The 24360-nt window shown below is 40.3% G+C and overlaps 3 protein-coding genes and 1 long non-coding RNA gene across 6 annotated transcripts; 3 read left to right on the forward strand and 1 right to left on the reverse strand.

Annotated features, from left to right (window-relative positions):
* Positions 1-469: 469 nt before the first annotated feature.
* golga7ba (golgin A7 family, member Ba) lies at positions 470-6287 on the forward strand. 2 transcript variants are annotated; one of them, XM_028017755.1, is made up of 5 exons: positions 470-1499; positions 2392-2517; positions 3847-3999; positions 4096-4197; positions 4805-6287. In XM_028017755.1, exons 1-5 carry the CDS (start codon positions 1488-1490, stop codon positions 4886-4888), a joined length of 477 nt encoding a protein of 158 aa, XP_027873556.1. In that variant the 5' UTR covers positions 470-1487; the 3' UTR covers positions 4889-6287. The 2 variants fall into 2 exon arrangements, with proteins under 2 accessions (XP_027873556.1, XP_027873555.1); XM_028017754.1 differs by lacking the exon at positions 470-1499 and having other exon boundaries at positions 1535-2517.
* Positions 6288-6970: 683 nt separating this feature from the next.
* LOC114144695 (uncharacterized) lies at positions 6971-8768 on the forward strand. Its single transcript, XR_003595526.1, has 2 exons — positions 6971-7655; positions 7999-8768. It is a non-coding gene; the product is annotated as an uncharacterized LOC114144695 (long non-coding RNA).
* Positions 8769-8779: 11 nt separating this feature from the next.
* crtac1a (cartilage acidic protein 1a) lies at positions 8780-13437 on the reverse strand. Of its 2 annotated transcripts, XM_028017656.1 has the most exons (14): positions 13300-13437; positions 12528-12733; positions 12240-12436; positions 12021-12157; positions 11778-11934; positions 11548-11682; positions 11246-11382; positions 11023-11159; positions 10820-10902; positions 10596-10696; positions 10346-10514; positions 9325-9470; positions 9095-9134; positions 8780-9002 (listed from the first exon to the last, which is right to left on the reverse strand). In XM_028017656.1, the coding sequence occupies exons 2-14, from the start codon at positions 12722-12724 to the stop codon at positions 8992-8994; spliced, it is 1647 nt and encodes a 548-aa protein (XP_027873457.1). In that variant the 5' UTR covers positions 12725-12733; positions 13300-13437; the 3' UTR covers positions 8780-8991. The 2 variants fall into 2 exon arrangements, with proteins under 2 accessions (XP_027873457.1, XP_027873458.1); XM_028017657.1 differs by lacking the exon at positions 13300-13437 and having other exon boundaries at positions 8780-8999; positions 12528-12724.
* A 2220-nt stretch (positions 13438-15657) lies between these two features.
* On the forward strand, positions 15658-21445 carry r3hcc1l (R3H domain and coiled-coil containing 1-like). The gene is made up of 7 exons (XM_028017715.1): positions 15658-16035; positions 16228-16681; positions 17819-18006; positions 18606-18676; positions 19147-19242; positions 19772-19912; positions 20688-21445. The coding sequence occupies exons 2-7, from the start codon at positions 16244-16246 to the stop codon at positions 20738-20740; spliced, it is 987 nt and encodes a 328-aa protein (XP_027873516.1). The 5' UTR covers positions 15658-16035; positions 16228-16243; the 3' UTR covers positions 20741-21445.
* Positions 21446-24360: the final 2915 nt, after the last annotated feature.

Consider the following 24360-nt stretch of genomic DNA (forward strand, 5'->3'; position numbering starts at 1 on the left):
ATAAACACTTTTGTTATGTCATAAAATAGATCCCATGTCTTTAATTGTTGATATGACTAAAATAGTTTGATGTAAAATTGCATCTATGCTCAGTTCCTGTTGTGGACAGATGGGGTCATCTGTTGTAACGTATGCTCTGCTCTGGTCTGTCCTGGTGAAGAAAGACCTAAGCCTAAAAGAAAAGCTCTTTTTATCAAGTCTTAAATTCACATCTAAAAATTAAGGCCTTGAGATATCTTAAATTCATTAGAAAATATGTACGTTGGTCTTAAATGCACTAAACACAGATCTTACATTTTGTTGTGGCAGGTCTATTTGGTCTCGTATATTCTATCTAGTTTATTTTTCCCACAGGATGAAAACTCAGATGCACTCAGACATTCTGTTCTGTGACTTGAGGCGGTTGTGGCTACCGCTAAGTAGCTAGGCAGCTCTTCTGAGTCTATCATGAGTGTAAATTTATTGCCAGTTGGCTAGACAAGGTTGGCCTTTGCCTCTGGCTCACTTCCATTTCCAACCCATGCAATATTATTTTACAATATCTGTGTAACAAAGCTTGGACAAAATATAAAATGTTCTTCTGTACTTTTTCATAATATCAGTCTTAAATGTAATTCATAATGATCTTTAAAAAAGCCTTACATTTGAGTTGGTGAAACCTGTGGCAACCCTGTTTACCTGTCTGATGTTTTGACCCTCACCTGGGACCACATAGATCAGGGACCTTTGTCTGGTCTAGAGGGATGTTTGCGACAGCATCTCCTCAGAGCCAGGACCATTTGATGCAGCAAACAACCTCACGTTTCATTACTTTGTAAATCCATAAGACAAAAAGCTCTCAGGGCATTGGTGGAATCTCCTTCCTGTGTTGCTTAGAAAACCGGTGGGATCTTGTTATCTGCATCCATCAGGATAGTCCAGATTAAAGTGTTCTTGTTGGAGCAGTGTTTCCCAAATCCAGTCCCTGGGTATTGCTGCCCTACAGGTGTTTCCCGTACGCCATACACAAGTTGATGATTCCAAGGCTTTTGAAATACTTGGTGGCATGCAGAGGATGTAATCATTTGAGTCGAGAGTTTTGGAAAAGATGCATCTAAAATATGCTGGGCAGTGGTCCCTGAGAGCACAAAACTGTCTTCCACATTTCACCCCTACCGAGGAACATTATTCAGAATCGGAAATGACCAGGAACATCGAAATCAGAGCATCACTAGAAATTGTATACATATGAACGCTTTTAAAAAAGAAACCCCCAAAATTGAACAAAATATTCTGAAAATTCCTATTTTGAAATGATAAAAATAGCAGAAATCCTGTGCGAAGCTGTTCTATAACCAGCCACACCCTTTTCAACTGTTTCAACTCTGACTCCGCCCCATTATAATTAGCCCCGCCTCCACGTTAAGCGCCGCCCCTCGTTCCTCCGCGTCCCACTAAAGCGATTTCAGCTCCTGAAGGGATTCTGCCCCGCGTTCACGGATGGCAACATGGCGACAGAGGTAAGACGGGCAAAGCTATGCTTTTCTTTTCCTCTTCGCTCAGGAACGAGACGGTATTTTGTCATTTATCTATAAAAATAAATACAAACAGACCCCCTCCACCCGTTGATGCGGTTAACGCGGTCAGTGAGGGCATCGGGTCTGCACACGGTCAAACTGATTTAACCGCACTTCCCCTCACTCTGGACCGGACTGTGTCCTACATTATCACACTGAGCTACATAGTCTTCGTTTTTATTCAAAACGACAGGAATTGTGTACGTGGTGAGGGCTAGAGCTCCGTCTGCGTGACGCGGGTCGGTACATTTATGAGAAACTTGCGGCGTGAACCCGGTCTCCCACCCCCGCGATGTTAAGCTGTTTTGGTGAAAGCAGCTCTATTTTTCATCCACCGTTGTTCCCTTTTAATCCGGTGACGGGCCACTGTCTGCCTGCTCTGCTCTGAAACACGCGGGGAAAGCGTTCAGCACCACGGACAGAAGCCACGCCACGCAGACCTTCAGCTGCCACTGTTTGTGGGGTCGGTTGTAATGTCTATCTGGCCTTTTTGGTGTGTCTGCCTCATCTTGTTTCGATCTGTTTGTGAGATGTAGTGAAATGTTGCACCTCATCCCAGCCCATAGAGGAAGATGGGAGATAACCCAGCCGTGGGTGTGTGGATAAGGGAGTGCGTGGCTCTCCGCCAACAGCTCATCAGGCAGGAACGACTTCAGTCACAGATTGATCGATCATCACGTCCTGTTTGCTCCTACCCGATCGTCCAACGTCAGCTTCTGTTTGCACACACAGGAGTGAACAGAAGCTTGATGAGCTCCACGGGGGGACGGATCTGTCCAGGCCCTTTATGGACATGCTCTGCTGCTTCACTGTCTTTATTTTCTGTCCAACTCAGTTCCATAACCTGCAGGAGTTGAGGCACAGCGCATCTCTTGCCAACAAGGTGTTCATCCAGAGGGACTACAGCGAAGGGACCACATGCAGGTTTCAGACCAAATTCCCGTCTGAGCTGGAGAGCAGGGTAAGGAGAGGATTTTCTGCCTGGTGTCATTATTTTAGAGGGATCCATGAACATGTGAACAGACACTTGTGGACAATCCTGGTTAAAAAAAAAAAAAGTATGAAAAGTCCACAAATTATTATTATTATTATTGTTATTTTGAGAAAATCTGCTTTTAATTTGAGTATATTTATGCAGATGAAGAAAAAAGTCACGTTAAGAAATGTTTGCTTTTGACAACAAAATCACTTGTAGCATATACTAGCTATGTTTTCTGTCCAGATTCCGCATTTACTCATTTTCATTGATCAATATAGTTTTTGTTTAAAATTGGACATTTTGCAGTTAATTGCATGTATTATAACAAGGTTAACAGGGCATTTGGAGGAAAAAAAAGGCCTAAGTTTGTACCTAAAATTATTCAATCCCCATTTCAAATGAGGGTTACTGGCAAAATTCTAACTTGTTCACACACTTGCAATAATCAACTTACACAAGAATGGTTTAAATGTTGTTGTTTTTTTCCCTGATTCTTCAAGCTTCTTCAACCGCTTGAAGAGACTACTGTGTTAGAGGACACGTTTCCAAATCTGGTCCGGTCTCATGCACACATGATGCAACAACTTCATTAAAGGCATCCAGAGTGCTGAAGATAAAACATCTAAAAAAACCTGGACTGTAGCATTGTGTTGCTTGTTAGAAATAAGACGAGAGAATTGCCCAAAGAGTTTAGAGATAGTCGCACTGCAAAAGCAAATGGAACGGGACACAAAGAGGCAGCAAAGGTTACAAAATGTCCCTAGAATTAAACCTGGGATCATAGTTTAGGGGTTTAAAGTTGAAGGAACAGTGGAACAGTCTGCCCAGAAAGACGAAGCTATCAACAGATGCCACAAGATTTCTGAGAACACGGGAGGTGAAAAACTTTCTAGTGACTGAAAAATGGCAGCAGGCACTGAAGTTTCAGTTTGACACACCAGTTCAGTGCTGACCCAAAAGAAGAAGAAAAGTTAGCTCCAATTTTCATTCAGCAAGATAAATAAGAACTTTCTTTCCTTTCTTACACAGTGACTGATACGACGTGTATTTACCCAAAGTCTCCACTCAAGGGATGCTTTAAGAAATAATGCAGAATTACCTAGTACTGGGATTTGGATATAAGTTGTAATGCACTGATACTAGATTACTGTCATGATTCACATAACCCTCTATGTGTGCTGAAGTGTCTGGGTTTCCTTAGTCTTATGACATATGACCAGTGAGGGTGCAAATGACTGCATATCTCACTCACATATTTTCCAATGTTTCTCATCTTTCTTTAAATAACTGCGGGTCATAATGTGTCTGCAGATTGAACTGACTCTGTTTGAGGAGACTGTGAAGACACTGAACAACTTCTATGCAGAAGCAGAAAAGATTGGAGGCCAGTCTTACCTGGAGGGCTGTCTGGCGTGTGCCACGGCTTATCTCATCTTCCTCTGCATGGAGACTCGCTACGAGAAGGTCAGATTTTTAGGTTAATGCGTTCTAAAGGTTTAGGTTAATCGGACATAAACGCCAAACAGGTTCTTGCCTTTTCTTGTACAATCTGTTTGTCAGGTGTTGAAGAAAATAGCAAAGTACATTCAAGAGCAGAACGAGAAGATCTATGCTCCCAGAGGTCTGCTTATCACTGATCCCATCGAAAGGGGAATGCGTGTTGTATCCTTGCTTGCAAGTATGCATGGACTTCCAGTTAGTACGGAGTGGGCGCTCATGAGTTGGCAATAAATCTCAGTGTCGTATGAAGTGCACTATTCAGCATTTAAAGTCAACTGAACTGCTTGTTGTTGCTATTAAGGTTATTGTTAAGGTCGCCTGTAAAGATACGATTTGTTTCTTTTTTTCTTCTGCATTTCTGCGCGTAGGTGATAGAAATGTTCTTTTAGTTTGTCAAAAGTATGTTGGAGATTCTCAAAATCCTTCAGAACCCACTGTCTGCATGGAAGTAAAAACCTTAGGTTGAAATACTCTGTTTTGGTCATTTATTTATAGCAACAGTATTGTGCCAAGAACTGAACCTTGCAGAACTCCCTTTTGTAGGGAGAACCTACATAAACAAACAATCCAAGAATTGCTGGTTTACAAAATTATGTAAGATGTTCAATCAACATCCAGGGAGAAATTGTATGAAAGTCTTTAAAGGAACTTAAATGTATAAAAATACAGAAATGTGTCCACAAGAGATTTTGTTGTACCGTTGATGATCATCCTAGCAACAAATTTCAAGCTACGTCACATTTTTTTGGCCCCTAACTACGTCCACCAGATTGAGATATCCATCTACGAAGACCGAGGTTCCAGTGGCTCCAGCTCCGGCAGCAGTTCGGTGTCTGGCAGCACCGCTCGATGACTGGGCACAGAGCTCTCCCTGCAGGAAAACTTAGGACAATAACAGCACTCACGTTCCAACGGCCTTCACATCCCATTTACATTCACACCAAGCACTCGCCAACCTCCATGACAATGTTTGTCACCTTGACCTGTCATCACACAGTTGTTCCACAGTAGTCAAAATACGCACTTTAGCCGTCTCAAAGATGTAAACACGTAACAATGCACCTCAGACAGGACTCACCCACTCAGTGCAACAGTAAGGAATCAAGATAAAGCAAGTGTCCCAACAAGGTACATATGCTTTTTTTGCACCACGTGACATGACACCAATGCATTTTGCTGGCTAAAGAAAACCAAATTTATTCTTAATTGCTTTTAATGAACCAGTTAAGAACAATTCCTTGTGCAAAAACCAGATCTGTTGTAGCATTGGAACCAACCTGGGGGGGGAAATCTCTATTGGTTTTCAGAGATGATGCTGTACCTTTAACATTAGACGAAATGTGACCTCGTTTGCTCAATGGGACCGTTCGTTTACCTTCCTGTTCCTTTAAGAACTATCATTTACGATCTATGAATGGGATCTGTTGTCTACATATACAGCTACAATTTCTCAATCTTTTCTTTCTGCCCTCAAAACAAAAAGAAAGAAAGAAAGAAAGAGGTGCCAAGCCAAGTAGAACCATAAGCTTCACTAAACCTTTATACCTCAACTAACATCCAGTAGGTACACAACAAAGCCCAGATCCCTCACCAATTAAAAGGCTTTACTGAACTCATTCAAATCAACTCTTCGCGTTAGAAAGGGTTTTTTTTAACGTCAGGTTTTCTGTTATTCAACCTGACTCCAGAGGTAGCTGTATTCAGTGTGACGCCACGCTAAAGTTCACTTGCCAAAAGCTCAGTTAACCAGGGTCGAGCATTTCTTCCTGTTTTACCTCTGATGTTTTCCACACTGCCTGAAAGCAGATGAATGTCAACCCACTCTATAATGTAGCATACCTTCTGTATTTTTCACTCTTACGCCTGCATTTACTTTGCTGGACATGAAGACACCTGCAAAAATACGAGAACTACCCTGTTCAGTTTTAGCGAGAGAGGCAGACTCTTCCTAAGTGTAGATTATGCAAGGGCTCACTGTGAGTTATGTCTGGATGTAAGGAGAGAAAGAATAGGTCAAAACGTCTTCCAGAATATTACCTTGTCATTTTGAAAATACACCTGCCCTTCCTTGATTCAAACTTCCAAAGAACCGTAACTGCCAAAAAGAAAACAAACAAACAGATTCTCATAAATGTGAATGTCACTTTTATTTTCATGATGTTTTCAGAAAGTACAAGATTTCATACTGCTTGTTTACTACATGTGGCATAAAGGTCAAACCAAAAGGTGTGGAATAAACTGTTTCATCACAACTTATGTTGTTGATCTTGTTATTCATCTGTATTTTAATTGCGTTTTATTTGTCAAATCATAATTCAACGGATGAGAAGTCAACACTGAATCCAAGCAGCTTCTTGATAAGTTTTATATTATGTGATATCATCAAGACTAAAATAACAACAGGAAGCTTAATATTAGTTTTGCTGTGCTTTCATTTGAATAGCATTGTTTTTGCTCTTTCCAAACTGCCTGATTTAAAGATACTATCCGGTGCTGTCTGTTTAAAAAAAAAAATTCACTGCGAGTAAAAATACAAGTAATAAAGTTTGAATGCCCTCAAGATTTTACCCTATTTGTCGATTTGAGTTTGTCTTCTCAGTTTCTTCAAAAATGCTTCATGTATTTGATGGGATTTAATACATAGGTGTACCCAAGTCTGCTTCTAAGTAAAAGTCACTGGATGTTTAAATTCCCTTTTTTACTATTCAGTTAAAATAAAAGCAAAAAGTAGAATCAGTAAAAGATGAATACATCAAGTCATAGCGAATATCTTCCATATTTAAAACACTAACTTGCCCTTCATTATTCTGAAAAATAACATTTTTGCAAGTGAAATATTTGCTTTCGAATTTAGTATGGTAAAAATAAAAATTTAATAGAATAGAATAGAATTACTTTATTCATCCCAGCAGGGAAATTATTTCGCACTTACAGCATAGAGACAAGACACACAACAACCACCACCGAGTAGCAATTGTAGACAAAATAAAAATAAAATATAACATGCTGTCAATAATAAAAATCATACACATAATGGCACAGGACAAAATATTCAGTGTTATGGATTCGATGTTGAAAAAAGTCTGAATTAAATGTTATTGTTAATAAGAAGGCAAACAAAGCCAATCAAATTTAACCAAGGGAATGGGAAAGAGAAATGTGAAGGGTGCTGCAGCGGCCTCTTGTGGATCTAAATGAACATGCATATTTAAAATATTAATCAGCATCAGTATTAATGGGCAAGATTATGTAATTGCTGTTACTAATCTGCTGTAAGGACAGAAAATCAGTCTTGTGTTATTCTGTCAACCTTTATTCCAGACACAAGAAATGTCCTTAGTAAAAGTGGAGACAAAACAAACGCGTATCAAAAGAAAAATAAAAGGTTCTAAAAAACACAGCATATGACGTTGTTCATTGAGTCACAAATTGATGACGATGCCAGTGATTCCACAGTCTTGAGGTAAATCTCATAATCTTATTCACCTGCCAGAAAAAATAAGTTTCCAATTCTAAGTAAATCTGAGCACAACAGATTTATGTTGCTTTTTTTCTTTTTTTACTAAAACAGCTCACCCAGCAGAGTTTTCCCCTCGTCATCTTTGACTCTCTGTCCATCAGTAAGTGCAAAAACAACTTGATCTACTTTAGCCTTGCAGGCACATTTTATGACCTATAAAAAATATATCAACCATTATTAACCAATACTGTTATTTTTTCCTCTTCATCTAATCTGTCTTGCATTAATCAGGTGAAAAAACATTATCATAATGAGTAGATTAGTGACAAATGTAAAGAACTGAAAGTATTATTAGTTAGCTATATTGAGCCTTTGATCTGTTGATGGGCATCTTTAAATATTGATTTACCCTCAATACATGCTCTAATACTTTAAATTTGTGGCAAACTGTTGAAGCAAAGTTCACTGTGTGCATTTATGTCTCCCACCACCAAAACCTCCAGGAAAGAACAGATCACAGTTTCCTCATGCAGTCATTTCAGCTGAAACAAATTGGTAACACCCGGGCAGCAGGATGTCAAGGACTGTGAGCCGTTTCAGTCTTTCCATATGCTCTTTGGTCCCGGCGTGCGGCGCTTGATGAAAACTGTGTTGTCGGCTATCTGCAGACAACTCTCACCTCAGATCTGCCAGCGCAAACAGCACCGTGACACACAAGACTGACAATGTGTCACAACGGGACGCTTCAAAGGAGGCCACCGAAGAACGGAGGCCATAGTGAAAAGATGCTAACGCTGCATGGATGGAGAGAGACAGCAGAGAACAACAAAAACAATGAAAGGGTGACAACAATATGGAATGGAGACAAAGGTCTAAATAGTGGACTAAAGGAACTCAATTTTCCAAGCAAAACATCAACCACAATCACACTGGCCTCGTTTTCTTCTCAGCTAAAAACCCAACATACTAAATGTTTAAGTTTTTGTTTTCAGCTGCTACCAAAGTATACTGAATGCTAAAGCCCTGCCGCACTTTCCGGATTGTTTTTATTCAAAATTTTGAAAAATAGTTTCTATTTTGCTCCTACTTAACCATTAAGTTGTTTGTTGTGTTGATCTACTGCGTAAAATACTTCGAAGTTTGGGGTTGTAACCAGACAAAGTGGGAAGGTTTAAGGGATGTAAAGAGCTTTTCAAGGCTTTGCAAGAGAAGAAACCTGAAGCAAAAAAAAAAAAAAAAAGACATACACACTGCGATTTCACAAAACAATAATCTGACCCAATGTAGTGAAATAAAGCACTTTATTTAACAGCTTTTTAACGCAGTAAAAATAAGAAGTTAGTGAAAATAAGGGAAACTAAAACAATAAAACTACTCATAGAGTAAGAAAACAAGATGGCCTTTTGAAAAGCACAGATCCACAGGGAAAGTATTCAAAGCCAGACTCTCTGTGGTCTGTCACAGAAACCCTTTAATGCTTTTTAATGGGATTTTCCTCAAATACCTGCTGACACAAACAAAAAAGTAGAATGTAAAGTAAAAATAAAACAAATTAATATCTAAAAATATTTTCAGTATTTTTGTGTTTATTCGACTTACCTTCACAACGCCCATTCCTGACAGTAAAGCCGTTCCCACACTAAACAAAGGAGAAAAACGTTAAAATCAAGACAAAATTGACCTTTTCTCATTCTGTTCTATTAAGGCAGTTTTATGAGTGAAGACAAATTAAAGAGGAAAAGACCGAGATGTGTTGGTTAAATTCTTAAATCCACTTACAGTAGAGCTACACGTGTTCACAAGTCATGCCGTGCATCGGTGCTGTGTACCTGCGTGTCGTTGGCAAGCACAGATACGTCTCCGTCTCTGGGGTAGGCTACTTCCACCACAGAGTTCCTTTCTCCAGCCTCAAGAGCCCGAGTCATGGTGGTGCCGCCTGGCCAGGAGACCTCCAGGACTTTTGCCTCGTCTGTTCCTGGAAGTTGCATGCGTTTAAAAAAAAATATAATAATAATAAGTTGAGCGTCACTTAACCAGAAATTAAACTACAAAGTTAAAGGAAACAGTTATGCTAGCTGCTTTAGCCTGATCACAGACTTCATGCCAAGACGGGTGGATACAGCAGCTCAAAAAAAAGCTTTTAGTTCTGCTACTTGCAGTTTGAATTTTGTCATAAGAAACTCAATGTTTGGCCTTTAACTTCAGGAGTAAGGAATATTGATCAATTTTCTCTTTTGATTTCTGGCAAGTTTAAGCAGTTTGGTTGAAAACTTGCGTGTATGACAGGAGAGCATCGGTAGAACAGCAGCGCTATCGGTACCGTGCTCAATGACCGTTACTGTGCTTGACATGCGAGCAAGCTGCTCTGACCTGAGGGCTGCTAACAAGCCAACCTGGCTTTCCATCCAATTGACATGCAAAGTTTGAACAAACTTTTACAATATTGTAAAAAAAAAAGAAAAAAAAAAGAGAAAGAGAAAATGCGAATTAGGCGTGTTTCCCTCTACTGGAATTTTGCCATTTCCATCAACCTTTCCTAATGCAATATTTAAAAATGCCCATTAGAAAAACACATTGATGGAAATACGGTTGTAGTGATCTTATTTGAAGAGAAGCTGAATTTTTAGCTGTCATTATCTGTAAACCTTAACCATAAAAATAAACAGAAATGCATGTTTTAAATACAGTTACTTCAGTACAGAATGAATGTATGTAGTACATGTTCTGCACCTACACTAATAAAACCAGCATATTTACTTGGATACTGTATTTCGTTTACAGGAATTGCTACAATTATTTAATTGAGATCTTTCCAGTCAACATCTTCAGTAGCATGTTGAAGTATTGTACCTAATCCAAAGTGGGCGACAGGCTCCATCTCACACAGGTACCCTGAGCCTCCGTCGATGATGCGTGTGAGAGACCCACTCTGAGCGGTGAAGACTGTAACCTTGGCACCACGAGCAAACGCCCCAAACTGGGTACGAGGAATGACCCGCAGCCAATTGTTGGACGCTCCCTGACGACAAGGATAATCGATTATCAGCCTGACGTTGAGCCACTTCAGGCCAGAAATGAACAAACGTGCAGAGATACACACCTGTTTGACCTTAAAGACTGAGATTGGCTGCTGGGCGCTCTCCCCATGAGCCAGCAGCAGGTCCAGCTGTCCATCCCCATCCAGGTCCGTCACAGTTCCACCTGTCAAACACACAGACTCCTTTTTTTTTTTTTACTGTACTGACCTGATCTGTCATGTAGCTGCAGTTTATCTCATGTATTGCTCAGAAACAGACGTCAAATCTGAAATCCAAGACAACCGACCTGTTCCTCGCCCCTGCGGCTCCGCAGCATCTCCCACTTTAAGCTCATCGATCGAAGGGTCTGCATTAACTCTTCTTGACACCCTGCAGATAATCACAAACTGCTAAAAACAACAAATAAAAAAAAAAACAGCCTGAGTTTACCTCTGAGTTGCTAAATAAGTATGATTATACATTGTATTTCTGAAAATCTTGAAATGTAACCTGAACACTCTGTTTGGTGCATCTCCTCTGTAGGCAATGTTGTTAAAGAACACCTCTAGCTCCTTGTCATTATCGAAGTCTGCAGCGATGACGGTGCGGATAGGCGACGGAGAAGCAAAATCTCTACTGGCAACATTCTGTCCTCAAAAAATATAGAAAGTCTCAACTTTATATAAGCCAAGATCTTGAAGATTTTTCCAAATGTTGTCCCTTTTATACTTACGCGGAACTTGAAGTCGCTGGTCTGAAGGTAGAGTCTGTGTGGGCCATTCCAGTTGCCGTAGACGATGTCTGTCTTTCCGTCACCGTTGAAGTCAGCCAGAGCTACTCCCCTGCCATGCTGGGCCCGGTCCTCCACACCTTTACTCAGGGAAACAATGAAATTGAAGAATGTTGGCCCTTTTTTTAATAGGGGAAAAGGTTGAAGTGTGATAACAAAACCTGAAAAGTGTAAAATGCAGGAAATATTGTTTTATACCCATTAGGTTAAATTTCATTTTCTTCTCTTTCAAGTTTTTTTCTTACCCGCCTGTTGGGCCATGTCCACAAAAGTCCCATCTCCATTGTTCTTGAACAGGAAGTTGGCACCGTTCTCATTGTCGCAGAACACGTCAGACCTCATGTGGTTGAGGATTGGTCCAACAACCACGCCGCGACCACCTGAAGAGTGCGGAGACCACCGTGAAGCTTTCAGCTCTGGTTAGGATCACTTTATAAGAAGTGGCATGCTCCAGCTTTGCAGTTTCCTCTCTGACCTGTGAACTTGTTGACTCCAGCCTGAGCAGCGACGTCGGAGAGGGCAATGACTCCCTTGGACACGTCACTGGCGCTCTCGTCCATTTCTAAGAGGGCGTGTGGACCGACCCTTCCTTGGGCGTAGTTCGCCACGTAAATGGAGTACCGACCTGTTCCCTGGAAAACACCATCAGGTTGAGTGGAACATTTTTTTAAATAGAAAACAACAGATGAAAACCACAGAGGATCCCTGAGCAGAAGACCTTTCTGTCGACACAAGCAACTGAACGTCCAGCCATTTGATTGGCGACACCCCGGCGGACATTGACTTCGTCGCTGAGCAGATCTTCATAGCGACCGTTGCGAAGCTTGAAAAGCTTGTCTGAATACGTAGCCCGTCCTGCACAGACAGGCATTGAGTAAATATATTTGCAGAAATGTTGCATTGCTGAGTTTTATTGTGTTCAGGAAGTCATGTTTACCAGAGTAGGCGTTGTTGGTGTTGAGGAAATAGATCTCTTCACGTCCATCTCCGTCCACATCGCAGGCAGTCACTCCAATAGCATTTCCTGCCCTGTCCCTAAGTGCATAGTATGGGGAGTCTGTGTTGTCGAGGGCGATGTTTACCAGCTTATTTTGGGTGCGGTCGTACTTCAGCACCAGATTCGGACCGTTGTATCTGAGAGAGAGAGAGAACATAGCAGGTGTTTCTTGTACTCACGCGTCATTCTCCCATCACCACACCCACCTCTGCAAATATTGCCACATACCCGGCAACCACCACTTCTAGGTCTCCATCACCGTCCACATCCGTCACCGCCATGCCGTAGTTGAGCTGTGTGGGGTTGTGCACGCTGTCAGGTGGCAGCATGGTCTGTGTTACTACCTGGAACATAGACTCAGAGTTCTGGCCATCGGACCGATGCCACACCAAGAGCAGGACGAGCAGCACTCCTGAACCCAACATCACTAAAACCTGTTAGAAAGAAGGAAGTCGGTTAATGCAGCTCTGTTTAAAATGAGTGAATCTATTGATTTATTATTGGGATAAATTAAACAAGTTATATTATGTTGGATTTGATTAATTGTCAAACAGTATTTTTAGCAGTATAGTAATAGAGCGCCAATGCATCCACATTCCTTAAGGTTCTCCACATTTTGTGACATTACAGCCACAAACATCCATGTATTGTCTTGTGATTTTATGCAATAAATTCAAGCAAAAAAGTGCAAATTATGAAGAAAGAAGAAAAGCATCCATGAAATTGACAGATATAAGTTTACACTTCTTTCTGCAGCTTTGCATTCATGATTTCTTTTAGTTGTTTCATAATCTATTCAATTGTATTATTGAGTGAATGGAATAAAAAAAATAAAAATAAAATAATTCAGTCATAATAAAGCTGTGCATTTCTGTTCAAGCCCTTTTTACTCCAACTTCTAAACCCCTTTATTAGAAGTCAGCTAAATAACATAAATAGAATATGTGGATACGTTTGTACGGCGGTCGCAAACAAAGCAAATACTCTGTTACTCTCTTACCGCGTCAGTGAATAGAGATGCACAAATGTAATGCCTCTGCAGTGAGCTGTGTGTTCACAACTCAGTGTTTCATCAAATGTGTTCAGTGCTATGCACCTTACACAACTGCAACATTTAACATTTATGAAACATCTTGTGTAACGTTTCCAAATCTGACCAATCATGGAGCACGTTTCTGAAGCGTAAAATATGTTTGTCCAATGGGTGTCCCGTATTTTTGTGGGCGGGACGTTGAGCCGCTGGGTACGTTCCTTTACAGTCAGCCGGGAGACGATTCATTTGAAAGCGATGAGAAAGCGGAGCGAGTGGATGGGTAATATGTGCTCACTGGCCACTTTTATAGGTACAGCTGTTCTATTGCTTACTAGCACAAACAGCGAATCCACCAATCACATACATTGAGGCATGTAGATGTGACGCAGATGACTTGCTTAAGTTCAAAATAATAGAATAGGAATAAAGGGGTATTGACATGACAAATGTAGTTTTGGCGTTTGTACCAGAGACACTGCTAAAGAGTGCGTCAGACACTGCTGATTCACTGTGGTTTTGATACACAAACCTTTCTCAAACAATTGTGTGGACAAAATGTTATAATCTAACACTTTATACTTAAAATGTATACACACAGCACTGTTGAACACCTTTATGTATACCACTACTGATTCAATCTGAGTTCGTTAACTCATTTGCCATGGACAATGTAATGAAGAATGAAACATATATGGCCAGAGATTAGGTTCTTGTCATGATTCCAGCCCTTCAGCTCTGCCTTGGCTGTGCTGATTGCTTATTGCCCTCACCTGCACTGAGCTGGTTCCTATTTAAACAGCTGCTTGTCACCAGCTCAGTGCGAGATCTTCTGTTGCCACTGTCACAGCTTTCAAGCCTTGTCTCATGTTTCAAAGCGTTTTCTCCCTCTCACAGATTCACCTTATCAATGTTTAAACATGTTAGTGATGCTGAGGTTCTTAGTAGGACGGGTTCCGGGTGGAGTGGGGTTCTGTCTAAGGCCCCATATTACCTTGGGCCAGCCCTGGAGGAACAGCTACTGCGATGCGCATCTCTGGAATCTACCTGGAATCCCCTGGTGGCCCCTATGTCAGTCAGTCGATGCTTTGGAGACATTTTGATTAATTTCATTGCGGCATGTTTGGCTTTTTGCTGTGATTCTAATTATTGCTACATTATTTTATCTGATGTTTGTTTTGTGACTCTAAATGCTCTGGGCCAAATCTTCCTTTAACACTTGAGGTTCTGCAATAACTTCTATTTACAGCCGCGAACCTCCAGCCCAGATCCCGTCAACAACGTTAAGGAGAAGCAGAGCGAACAGTTACCAGGTGGTACCAGGTGGTACCAGGTGGTACCAGGTGGTATCGGGGCTTCGAGCTTGCGGTGATATCACAGTACCGTGTCTTTATATCAGGATGTCTGATATAAAGACAGACATTCTTTCTATCTGTCGGTGGACCGACTCAAGCTGCCTGTAGCGAACCGGGCCTTTAGCAGAATGATGAAGTTAAAGTCAGAAGTTTCTCTGCAGCTGAAACATTTCTGTGTTTAGGGGCGAGGCGGGTTTTGTCCCGCTATTGCAAGGACGATTATGAAAATATAAATAGAAACAGTTTTTCTAACGTCAACATCAGACCTACGTTTTTATTCACAAACCAGTAGGCTATATGAAAAAATATTCTTGCCCATAATTTGATAGTTAGAGGACACAGATCCTCCTCCTCCTCACCAAGGACCCGGAGTCTGAACAACATGGAGGCTCTAAGAGTCAATATTAGACTGAGGGCAGCCAGACTAGTTTATTTTTTACTAAATAATTATATTTAGCTCAATATTAATGTATAAATATAAATGTTTCTTGCAAAGAGAATCCAATTAATGTCATATATTATTATTTTTAGGTCTATGATTTACAAAAGGATGTTGGAGGAGTCGCTTGACCACACCTGGGAGCAGAGGCTGAGGCCTGTGGGGGCAAACCAGTCCATGACTGAGGGAGATCTGCACCAGGCGGAGGACCAGGCCGAAAGGAGCACACGCCGGTGTAGCGGTTCTTGGGCTGCCGCTCACTAAATCTAGACAATCATTTTAATAATAAATGCCTCTGAAGGGCTTAAAACAGTTCTTGTTGTCGTGTCCTCCCAGTTTCTTGTTGCGGTCATCAGAGTCGGGCTGTAACATTGTGTAACAGATGTCAGATAAGGATATTTAATACTTATTAGTTTTTATCTCAAATGTTATTAAGGTGTGGTAAAACTATATGTAGACAGAACAAGTCAAATTGACATGTACTGTCATATCAGCCTGGGCAGTGAAGAAAATGTAGTACACGTATTGATGAACTGTACATCTGAACCTGAAAGGGAGAAAATGAGAAGAATGGTTGGAAGCACAGCTCAAGAATGGAGTCTTAAAGGGATATTGGGAAATGAAGGAAACATAATGGATATTTACAGATTAAGGAAAGCATTATTTATTTATCTTCAGAATACAAAATTAAAAAATAGAATTTGATAGATGGAAAGTAATGCTGATACACACTCGTGTACAGTAGGTGGCGGTATGCACCTTAAATTTGCCTGCGATCTACCATATTAGAAAAGAAGAAGAAGAAGTTTGGTTGAGGTGCGTAGAGAACTACGTCTCCCATAATGCTTTGCTTTTGGTGGCGCCCTCGTCATAGAACGCGACAAAATCTGTTGCTAAACAAACCCAACACTGGTAAGCTAAAGCGAAAATGTGTCTCAGATTTGAATGAAAGAAGTATATTTTATCGAAATTAGCCAAATGTGTCGAGTAAGGTTACCTTTTAAGCGATGTAAACTCTAAAACACTGATTTTAAGATTTCGAAAATGTTTGTCATTTTATCCGTAGCTGTGAAAGTAATTATCTCCGCTTACTGCAATTTTTAGATATTTGAATTTAAACATGGAGGTGGAAAAGCCAAAAGAAGAGGAGCAAAAGGAGGACTGCGCTTCAAACCAGCAAACATCGACAGATGCGTGTCAGTCAAAGAGGCCCAACCAGGCTCTGTACGTCCCCAAAGAGCGACGCCAGGCCGCTAAAGACAAAACTCCCACTCAGGGAGAGGACAAACCAAGACCCAAACCTCGATATACAGACAAGGCTCGAAAGAACGCCAAAAACAGGAAGGACAAGGCCAACACCGCAGCAGCAGCTGCAGCTGCAGGAGGCGCAGACGCTCAGAGCTGTGATGTGCAGGAGGAGAGGCTGCAGAATGGGCAGGAAGAGGCTGAAGCTTCATCACAGCAGGAACCAGAATCTCCCCAAGATGAGCAGGAGGACAGCTGGGAAACTCTGTTCAATGATGAAGGAGACTGTTTAGATCCACATCTACTGGAAGAGGTGAGAGCTGCTTGTGGGTTTTAGCATCTCTGACATTCATCTTCTCCAACATATTCTGCCTACCGTTTTTGGTGGGAACCTCAAATATATATATGAACCCCCACTAATATTTGGTTACTTAGAGCAGAGTTTCCCCAACCCTGGTCCTGAATTCACACTGCCCTGCATGTTTTAGGTGTTTTCTTGCTTCAGCCCAGTTGATTCAATTGATGACTGATTAACAGGCGTTGGCTTGTTGGCAAGAAGTCCTACCGACATGCCACTAAAACCATCAATTATTGTCTAAAAAACCCAAACATGCACACACCCAATACAATCAGAAGAATCAGGTGTATTAAAGCAGGAAAACACGCAGGGATGTGTGCCTTGAGGACCAGAGTTGGGAAACCTGCCAACATGACTACATGATTAACAAGATTGTTTTTTTTTTTTGTTTTTTTTTTACATGCTTTTGGCCGCCTGATATTTCACCACTATTCTAGTCAGAAATGGAGGAGCTCATTTAAATTGGTTGATTTTTTTCTAGAACAAAATCAACCAATTTTGTTCTAGCCCTGAGTTGAGATCAGGGCTTTAAGAAACCCAACTTGTCAATTCCCAAACCAGTTTTGCTGTGTTTGTGATTGGTGTCCTGTTGGAACACCAAAGTGTGCTCAGGCTTTAGCCATCTAACCTAAATTGTTACCTTTAGAAGAAGGGAAGTTCAGGAACTAATAAAGCTCACACTCATTCTAAAGTGGAAGCTACTTAAACACCAATTCAGCTTAACATCAGGTTGGACCTACCAAGAAAGAAGCTCCTGCTCCAATAGTGAGAAGTTCAAGCTTTGCCCACATGGACAATCCTTAATGGCTTCTGGAGAAAAGTTTCATGGTCAGATGAGTCTTAGACTGAGCTTTCAAGAGTGCTGCATCAACTGTCTAGCGTAGTGGTCGATTCATCACCCTGAGGATCATTTTAGCTACTAGAGGTACTGCTGCATTCCACAATAGGGGGGAAGTAATTAAGAAAAACCTAAACTATTCCTAAATTCAACTTCACCTCCAATCAACTCAGAGATTGTTCAAACTTTGACACAGTTGGAGAGGCACATTTGTGTCTCCTTTCATTCATATCTTGTGTCTCTCGCCACTCAAGCTGGCTCTGAGCGAGGGCAGAAAGAAGAAGTCGAAACAGGAACCTAGATTTGACTACTACAATATGGACATGGACGACGAAGACGAGATTGACCTCACAGAGGACGAACTGTCCCACATTGTGGAAATCTACGACTTCCCCGCGGAGTTTAAGACGGAAGACCTGCTCAGGTTATTTCAGTGCTACCAGTACGTATACATCCATCTCATTTGTCTACCTTTTATGGAAAAAATATGTAAATATTTTGATAATTACTCTGTTTAAATCAAATTCTGTTGAGTTTCTCTAAAATCAAACGCAGTTGTGCTTCTGTTGCCTCCCTTCTTGCGAGTAACATTCCTGAATCTGAGACCAGTCTATTTTCAGCAAGCTGCCATGACAAACATTTATGGGTTTTATTGCCTGGTAATTTATGGATGATCATTCTAATAGCTTTTATTTTTTTCATTTACTTTAGTGTTTATGCATCTGAAGTAATATTAGATAGTTTGGGCAGAAGAAAAACTTTTAAAGGAGCAAATTCATGGGTTAGCCAATTAAACTCCACCAAAACTTTGGCTTATTATTGCTATTATTGGCAGTGACACAATCACATGCATTCTTTAAGTATGAACCATTCCCAGCACAACTATCTCGATCTAGTTTGATTTAAAATGTCTCCAGATTTTGCTCATGTTCAAATTGGAGAGTTTAAATTGGCTGAGCGAGAACCATTTTTGATTGAGGGTTGTAAGGTTTTATTAAACGATTGGTGCTGGATTCATCTGACTGCTGGCTGGGTTTTCAGACAGAGAGGATTTGACATCAAGTGGATTGATGACTCGCATGCCCTGGGTCTCTTCTCCAGCCCCGTAGCAGGTGAGTGAAGCTTTGCCTCGCTCTTAGCACCGTCACTGGTCCTTCTCTCTCTACCACGTTTTGTACGTCTGTAGCTTCGGCCATTTTAACCCCGGTATTTTGGGTATTAAAAAAAAAAGTCATCTGCCACTGGACGTTTTGTACCAACCTTGAATCAATTCATAACCTGCCTATGTGACCTTGGAGGAGTGTCATACTTGCTTTGACTGCAGATGACTTAAAGTAATCTTCTATCATCTACTCACAGTCTACTTTAAGGAAATATATTAACGTGGGTCCAAGGTCGTAGCTTTTAAAGGCATGGCTACGAAATGGTTTGTTTCTGGAGAAGGTTGGGAGGAAACGGTCGTGTGTGTATGAACATTAACAGAGCCTACACGTAAATACGTCATTAAGTGTATCAATATCGTAATATAAATGGAGCACAAGGTCTGCTGTTCTATTGTTTTGTTTTTCTTTTCACTTTTCAGCCCGAGAAGCTCTCAGAACCAAACACCCACTGATGAAGTTAAGACCACTTTCTAAATCCTCCAACGCCACCAAGGCTAAAGCCCGCAGCTGCTCAGGTACAACTGCATGTTACTGTGTTTTTACTTTACATTAATGTCTCTGTAGTATTTTGATCTGCTGCCAAGAGCCGCAAACTTGGTGATGCTGCCCAGAAATTTCAGTTTTTGCTTCGTTTTATTGTAATACAGCAGAATCTCCAAGCTACCCCTATATTTTAATATAGCGGTGGTTGGATCATGAATTTCATTCAAGGTGGCATTTAAAAGGGTCTTTAAAAGTCTTAAATCTGATCTTCTGAAACCTGGAGATACCTCGATTAGTTATTTCCACTAAATATATTGAATAAAAACAAAAGAAAAAGCAAAGAAAAGAAAACACAACATCTTGAGGACTCCTGCATAGTTTAGTTTAATCAGTAATTCCAGCTGGTTAAGACCAGATAATTTAATTCTGGATTCTTGGAATGAGCAAAAAATAAAAGAAATTTATGCATTTTTAAAAATTTATTTATTTCTTATAATAATACATTAATATCTATCCAGAGAGAGTAGCTAAAACATTTTACCTCCCCGTTCTTCTTGTAAGACTACCTCCTGCCTGCTAAAGAGCGACCTCAGACCAGCGCGGCGCTGGCTCGGAAGCTTGTGATCGGAGCACTTGGTGTGAAAAGCAACTTAACGAAGGAGCAGCGAGAGGCAGAGAAGAAAAAACTCCAGCAGGCAAAAGGTACATTTACACAAACACATGAGGTTCATCTTCCTGTTGGGTTGCTTAAGTTTTAAATGGAAGATTTTTGTTTTATTAATGTCATAAAAATAGGTGTTAAAGTTTCTAACAGAATGTCTGAGTGTCAGACAGAAAGCCCAGCCAAGGCCTGAAATAAGAATTTATTGAAATGTGGCGTTACCCCCCCTCTCCCTCCTTACCTGCATGTGCACTGCATGGTCTCTGCCACAAGTGGGAGCTGTCTGTACATCGTCACAGACCTGAGGGGAACGATGCAAACCGATGCCAAGAGAACTCGCATCAGTTGCTGTGCACATCACTGCAGCTCTATAATCAGCATAGCAGCCATTTTCCTTCATGGAGGGAACATAAGTATATAGGCACAGAAAACCACAACTGCAGCCCAACGAGCAGTCAGTCCAGGAAGCAGAGGTCCGGACTGCAGCAAACTAAAAAAGCTTCTTTGTTCTCAGCTTAGGCGCACCACCAGGCTCTTTATTTAAGATCTGTAAATGCACAGTAAATGTGAGTACAGAACAGCATCACGTGTTAAACTGTATGTTCTGGGAAAGTGATGCCACATATAAAACAATTACTTCCAGCTGGCTCCTCTGTCCTGCCACCCGCTCCTCACATCCCTACTTGTGGTAACAGCAGATATATATTTAGATCATTGATTCACCTTCTGGGAGTTATTTTTTTGTTCTTCTGTACTGTAGATGCTTCCACATCTTCATGTGTGTAACATGTTTGCGCTTCTTGATTTACCTTTCAGACCAAAAGCATCTGGCAGCAAAACAAAGAGAAGATGCTTGGGAGGGAAAGTGAATGGACACAAGAATTTTCTTTTTTTTTTTTTGTTATTATTTTGTTGAAAATTACTTGGAACTTCAATTCTGGTTTTCTTTCAACCAGTCATGATTGGAGCAAACATCTGGACTCGCGTTCATCTTTATTAAAGTACAGAGACTCGAGGTGAAACTATTTGATCCAAAGCTTTTACGTTTGGCATTATAATGTTTCAAAAGAGGTTAATTGCTGCTTTAATTAAGACATTGTTGAATTTGATGCTAGCCTAGTGAGTAAAGAACACATTTTTACTCTAAATTACTACTGTTCCTCGGTAATAGCTAACATTTTTAAACTCATACCAGACTCAGACCAACCACTGCCAACCACAAGCGTTACTTTCAAGACTTTGAGTTAGGACATCATGTGTCGTGCATCTTTTTTTTTGTTTTTGTTGTTATTGTTGTTCAAGTCTTGTCCTGTTTGCTAAAACCCAGCTTACTGTTGAAATTTATTTGTTGATTTTATTTCAAATGATAAACATCGGGTTCAGTTTGTGCAGATTGTTCATGTGTAAAGATCAGATTGAGGATGTAAGAGACTTAATGAACTCATCTCCGTTGTTTTGTAAGTTTGAACGAATGGTTTCTTTTTTTTTTTTTCATTTTTATTCTGATACAAAACTGTTTCAGTAGTTTGAGTTGTGGCCTAAACAAGTAAAAATAAAGCACAATCTTGGCTCAAGTTTTTGAGTTTTTACATTTTTTGTTTTCTGTCTGAGGAAATTAATTTAATGCAGAAAAAGTGGAAAGTGTGACAACAGATGACAAGTAGCCTGTTGGGCTAATTCTGGCACATTTACAGAAAATGTTAATTAATGTGCATTGTCCCTATCAAATACATTAAATTAAAAGGAGAAAAGTTGCTTCTCAAATGTTTTTCCACAAGTAAAAATCTTATAAGTGTGCTGTTTAATCAATTCAACCCCCACGAATCTATATTTTGAAGAACCTCATTTTTTCATAATTATAGCTGCAAATGTTAGCTGTCTCTACCAGCCTGGATTTAAATTTTATATGCACCTGTCTTTTGTTTTAGGATTTTATTTGTAAAGAACGTTGAAGCAAGTATGTTTGAGCTACAATATTAGGAGCAATTGGTACTTTTTGTTGTTACATTAAAAATAGAAAATCACATTAAGACACTTTAAGCTTTGTGGCTATATTATGACAGATTAGGTAAAGATCTAATGGGGTGTAGATATTTTTACAAAGGGTTATATAACATTTTTTTCCTGGAAAGTTTTAACTAGACTTTTTTTTTCAAGCACCTAGCCTTCTCTAACGTTACACTTTGAGATTCAGCCCTCTAATTCAGGCTAAGCTCTCTTAACTAAGCTTCCTTCTGAGTGCACAAACACACTCCCCCCGCCACACACACACACACCTCATGAACAGGAGCGTATTCTGGCAGATGCAGACTGACACCTCCTCTGCGGTTTCACCCAGCTGACTACAGACCATGTGGCACTGCAGCTTGCTCCCGTCTTCTGCCAGAAATCACGCCACGTTTGACCTGGAAAGGTGCATTCAGAGCTGTAGATCTGCCACCTTTTTATTAAACCCAAGTATTATTAACTTGAGTGTAGTTGAAAGTTCATCAAATCGATCTAACATCTTGTCCCGAGTGTAAATAAGTGGAAAAGAAAACATGCCGATCCTGTTGCTTTCAGTCATTCACAGACTTGAATCTTCCCCTGCGAAGCTTCTTATCAGGTCAGCGCAAAACTCATGTGAGAAATTTATTTTGGTTGCAGCCGGAGAGTGACAGAGACTTTGTGCCACGTTGCGCTTAGAGAGCTAAATTAAAAGCAGCAGCTTCTGAGAAGGCATCATTATATGTTCCTTTAAAAAAACATGACTCTAAATGAGCTCACGGGAATTCATGTTGAGGGAAGTTTTTTCATATGAGAATCATCTGGGTCAGTATTTTGAATTAGAAGTTGTTCAAAATGGATAACATTTCCTGATTCTGCTCGTTTCTACCGAAATAAAAAGTATTTCACCTGAGAATAGGGTTTATCTGTGGACTCTAATCGAGTGGACAGATAAGGCAGATTTTGTTGATTGTAATTTACATAAAAACACAGAGAACAAAGTATGAAAACGGAGACGTGAAATCAGCCGTCGCAATTTTTTAAATCTCACTTAATGAAGTAAACGGCTACTTAAATGAAAAATCTTGGGCCAGACTAAAAGCCTGGCAAAATATACGCCACACTTTTATTCGTAGATGAATCATGTGTCAGCTTGTTGGCACTTCTCCAATTTTGTGTGTGAACCTTTGCTAAAAATTTCAGTGAAAAGGTTCAGGGGGTGTGAGTCCATTTGGCAGGGAAAGTAACAGTGCACGCAATACCAAAACTAACCGTGAGCTACTTAGAAGGAGGCATAAAGAGTTAGATCTTCAAAAAGTTTCTGGAAGGCAGAAACAGTTCTGATAGAGCTGGGCTCCACCTTCAAGAACGACACATGACGACAGTCTGGATCGCCTCGAGCGCAGAGTAGAATTTACTCAATTTCTGCACAAATTTTCAGCCGACCGCCCTGTTTGTTGTCTCTGTGGCTTAGCGACATACAGAGAGCAAGAAGCTGTGTTTTTTTTTTTTTTTTTCGTTAACCAACATCGTGTGAGATCCGAGCCCTGCCCACAATGTCATGCTTTTTATTGTGGCTTCACGAGGAGGTGATGTACCACAGAGCAGCGTACTTTGAGACTCGTACACAATCATTAGATTTACAACACAAACACAAACCACTACTGAGCAAGTGGTGAGCACAAGTGCAAGCTCTGCTCCATGCGTAGAAACGGGTTTCATTAAGCAAATGAAATGAAGCAGGGTCTAAATAAAGGAGTAATCTCATGTGCCGGCACAGTAAATGACCCCTGGAGGAGGAGGGTGTTGTGTATCCTAGCAGCAAACACTCAGAAAGTTTGTCTTACGTCATTTGATTCGCTTTTCTAATTTTCTAACTTTGTGTCTACAGGCATTTTTAGCGAAGACATTTATTTTATATTTTGTGTTTCTTTGTCCTCCGTTTTAAGCGCAAGTGCACAGAAAACAAAAGCAGGACTTTATTAGAGGTGACCTATTATGCTTGCTTGAGCAGGTTATGGTTATGGTAGGTGTTTGGTCTATACAGAACATGTTCATTACATTCTTAGATGACGAGATTTTAGTCTATTTTGAGCTCCTTTCAGAATGAGCTGTTTTAGGGACTCTGTCACTTTAAATACAATCACAGTGGCTTGCAGAAGTAATCATAACCCCTTTCAATTTTCAATATTTTGTCACATTACAACCAAAAAACATAAATATATTTCATTGGAATTTTATGTGAAACACCAACACAAAGTGGTATTCAGCTGTGAAGAAGTAGAAAAAAATACACATGGTTCAAAACATTTTTTATGAATAAATAAACATAAAAGGAGTAATCTCCTTTTATGTATATGGGGTATATATATATATATATATATATATATATATATATATATATATATATATATATCATAGGGGAAGTGTCATGCAAGAATAATATATATTGATAATTTATATTGCTATTTTCACCTGGTGTTTTGTACTATAAAGTATCAAT

This window comes from Xiphophorus couchianus, chromosome 5, assembly GCF_001444195.1.
Source record: "Xiphophorus couchianus chromosome 5, X_couchianus-1.0, whole genome shotgun sequence".
Lineage (NCBI taxonomy): Eukaryota > Metazoa > Chordata > Actinopteri > Cyprinodontiformes > Poeciliidae > Xiphophorus > Xiphophorus couchianus.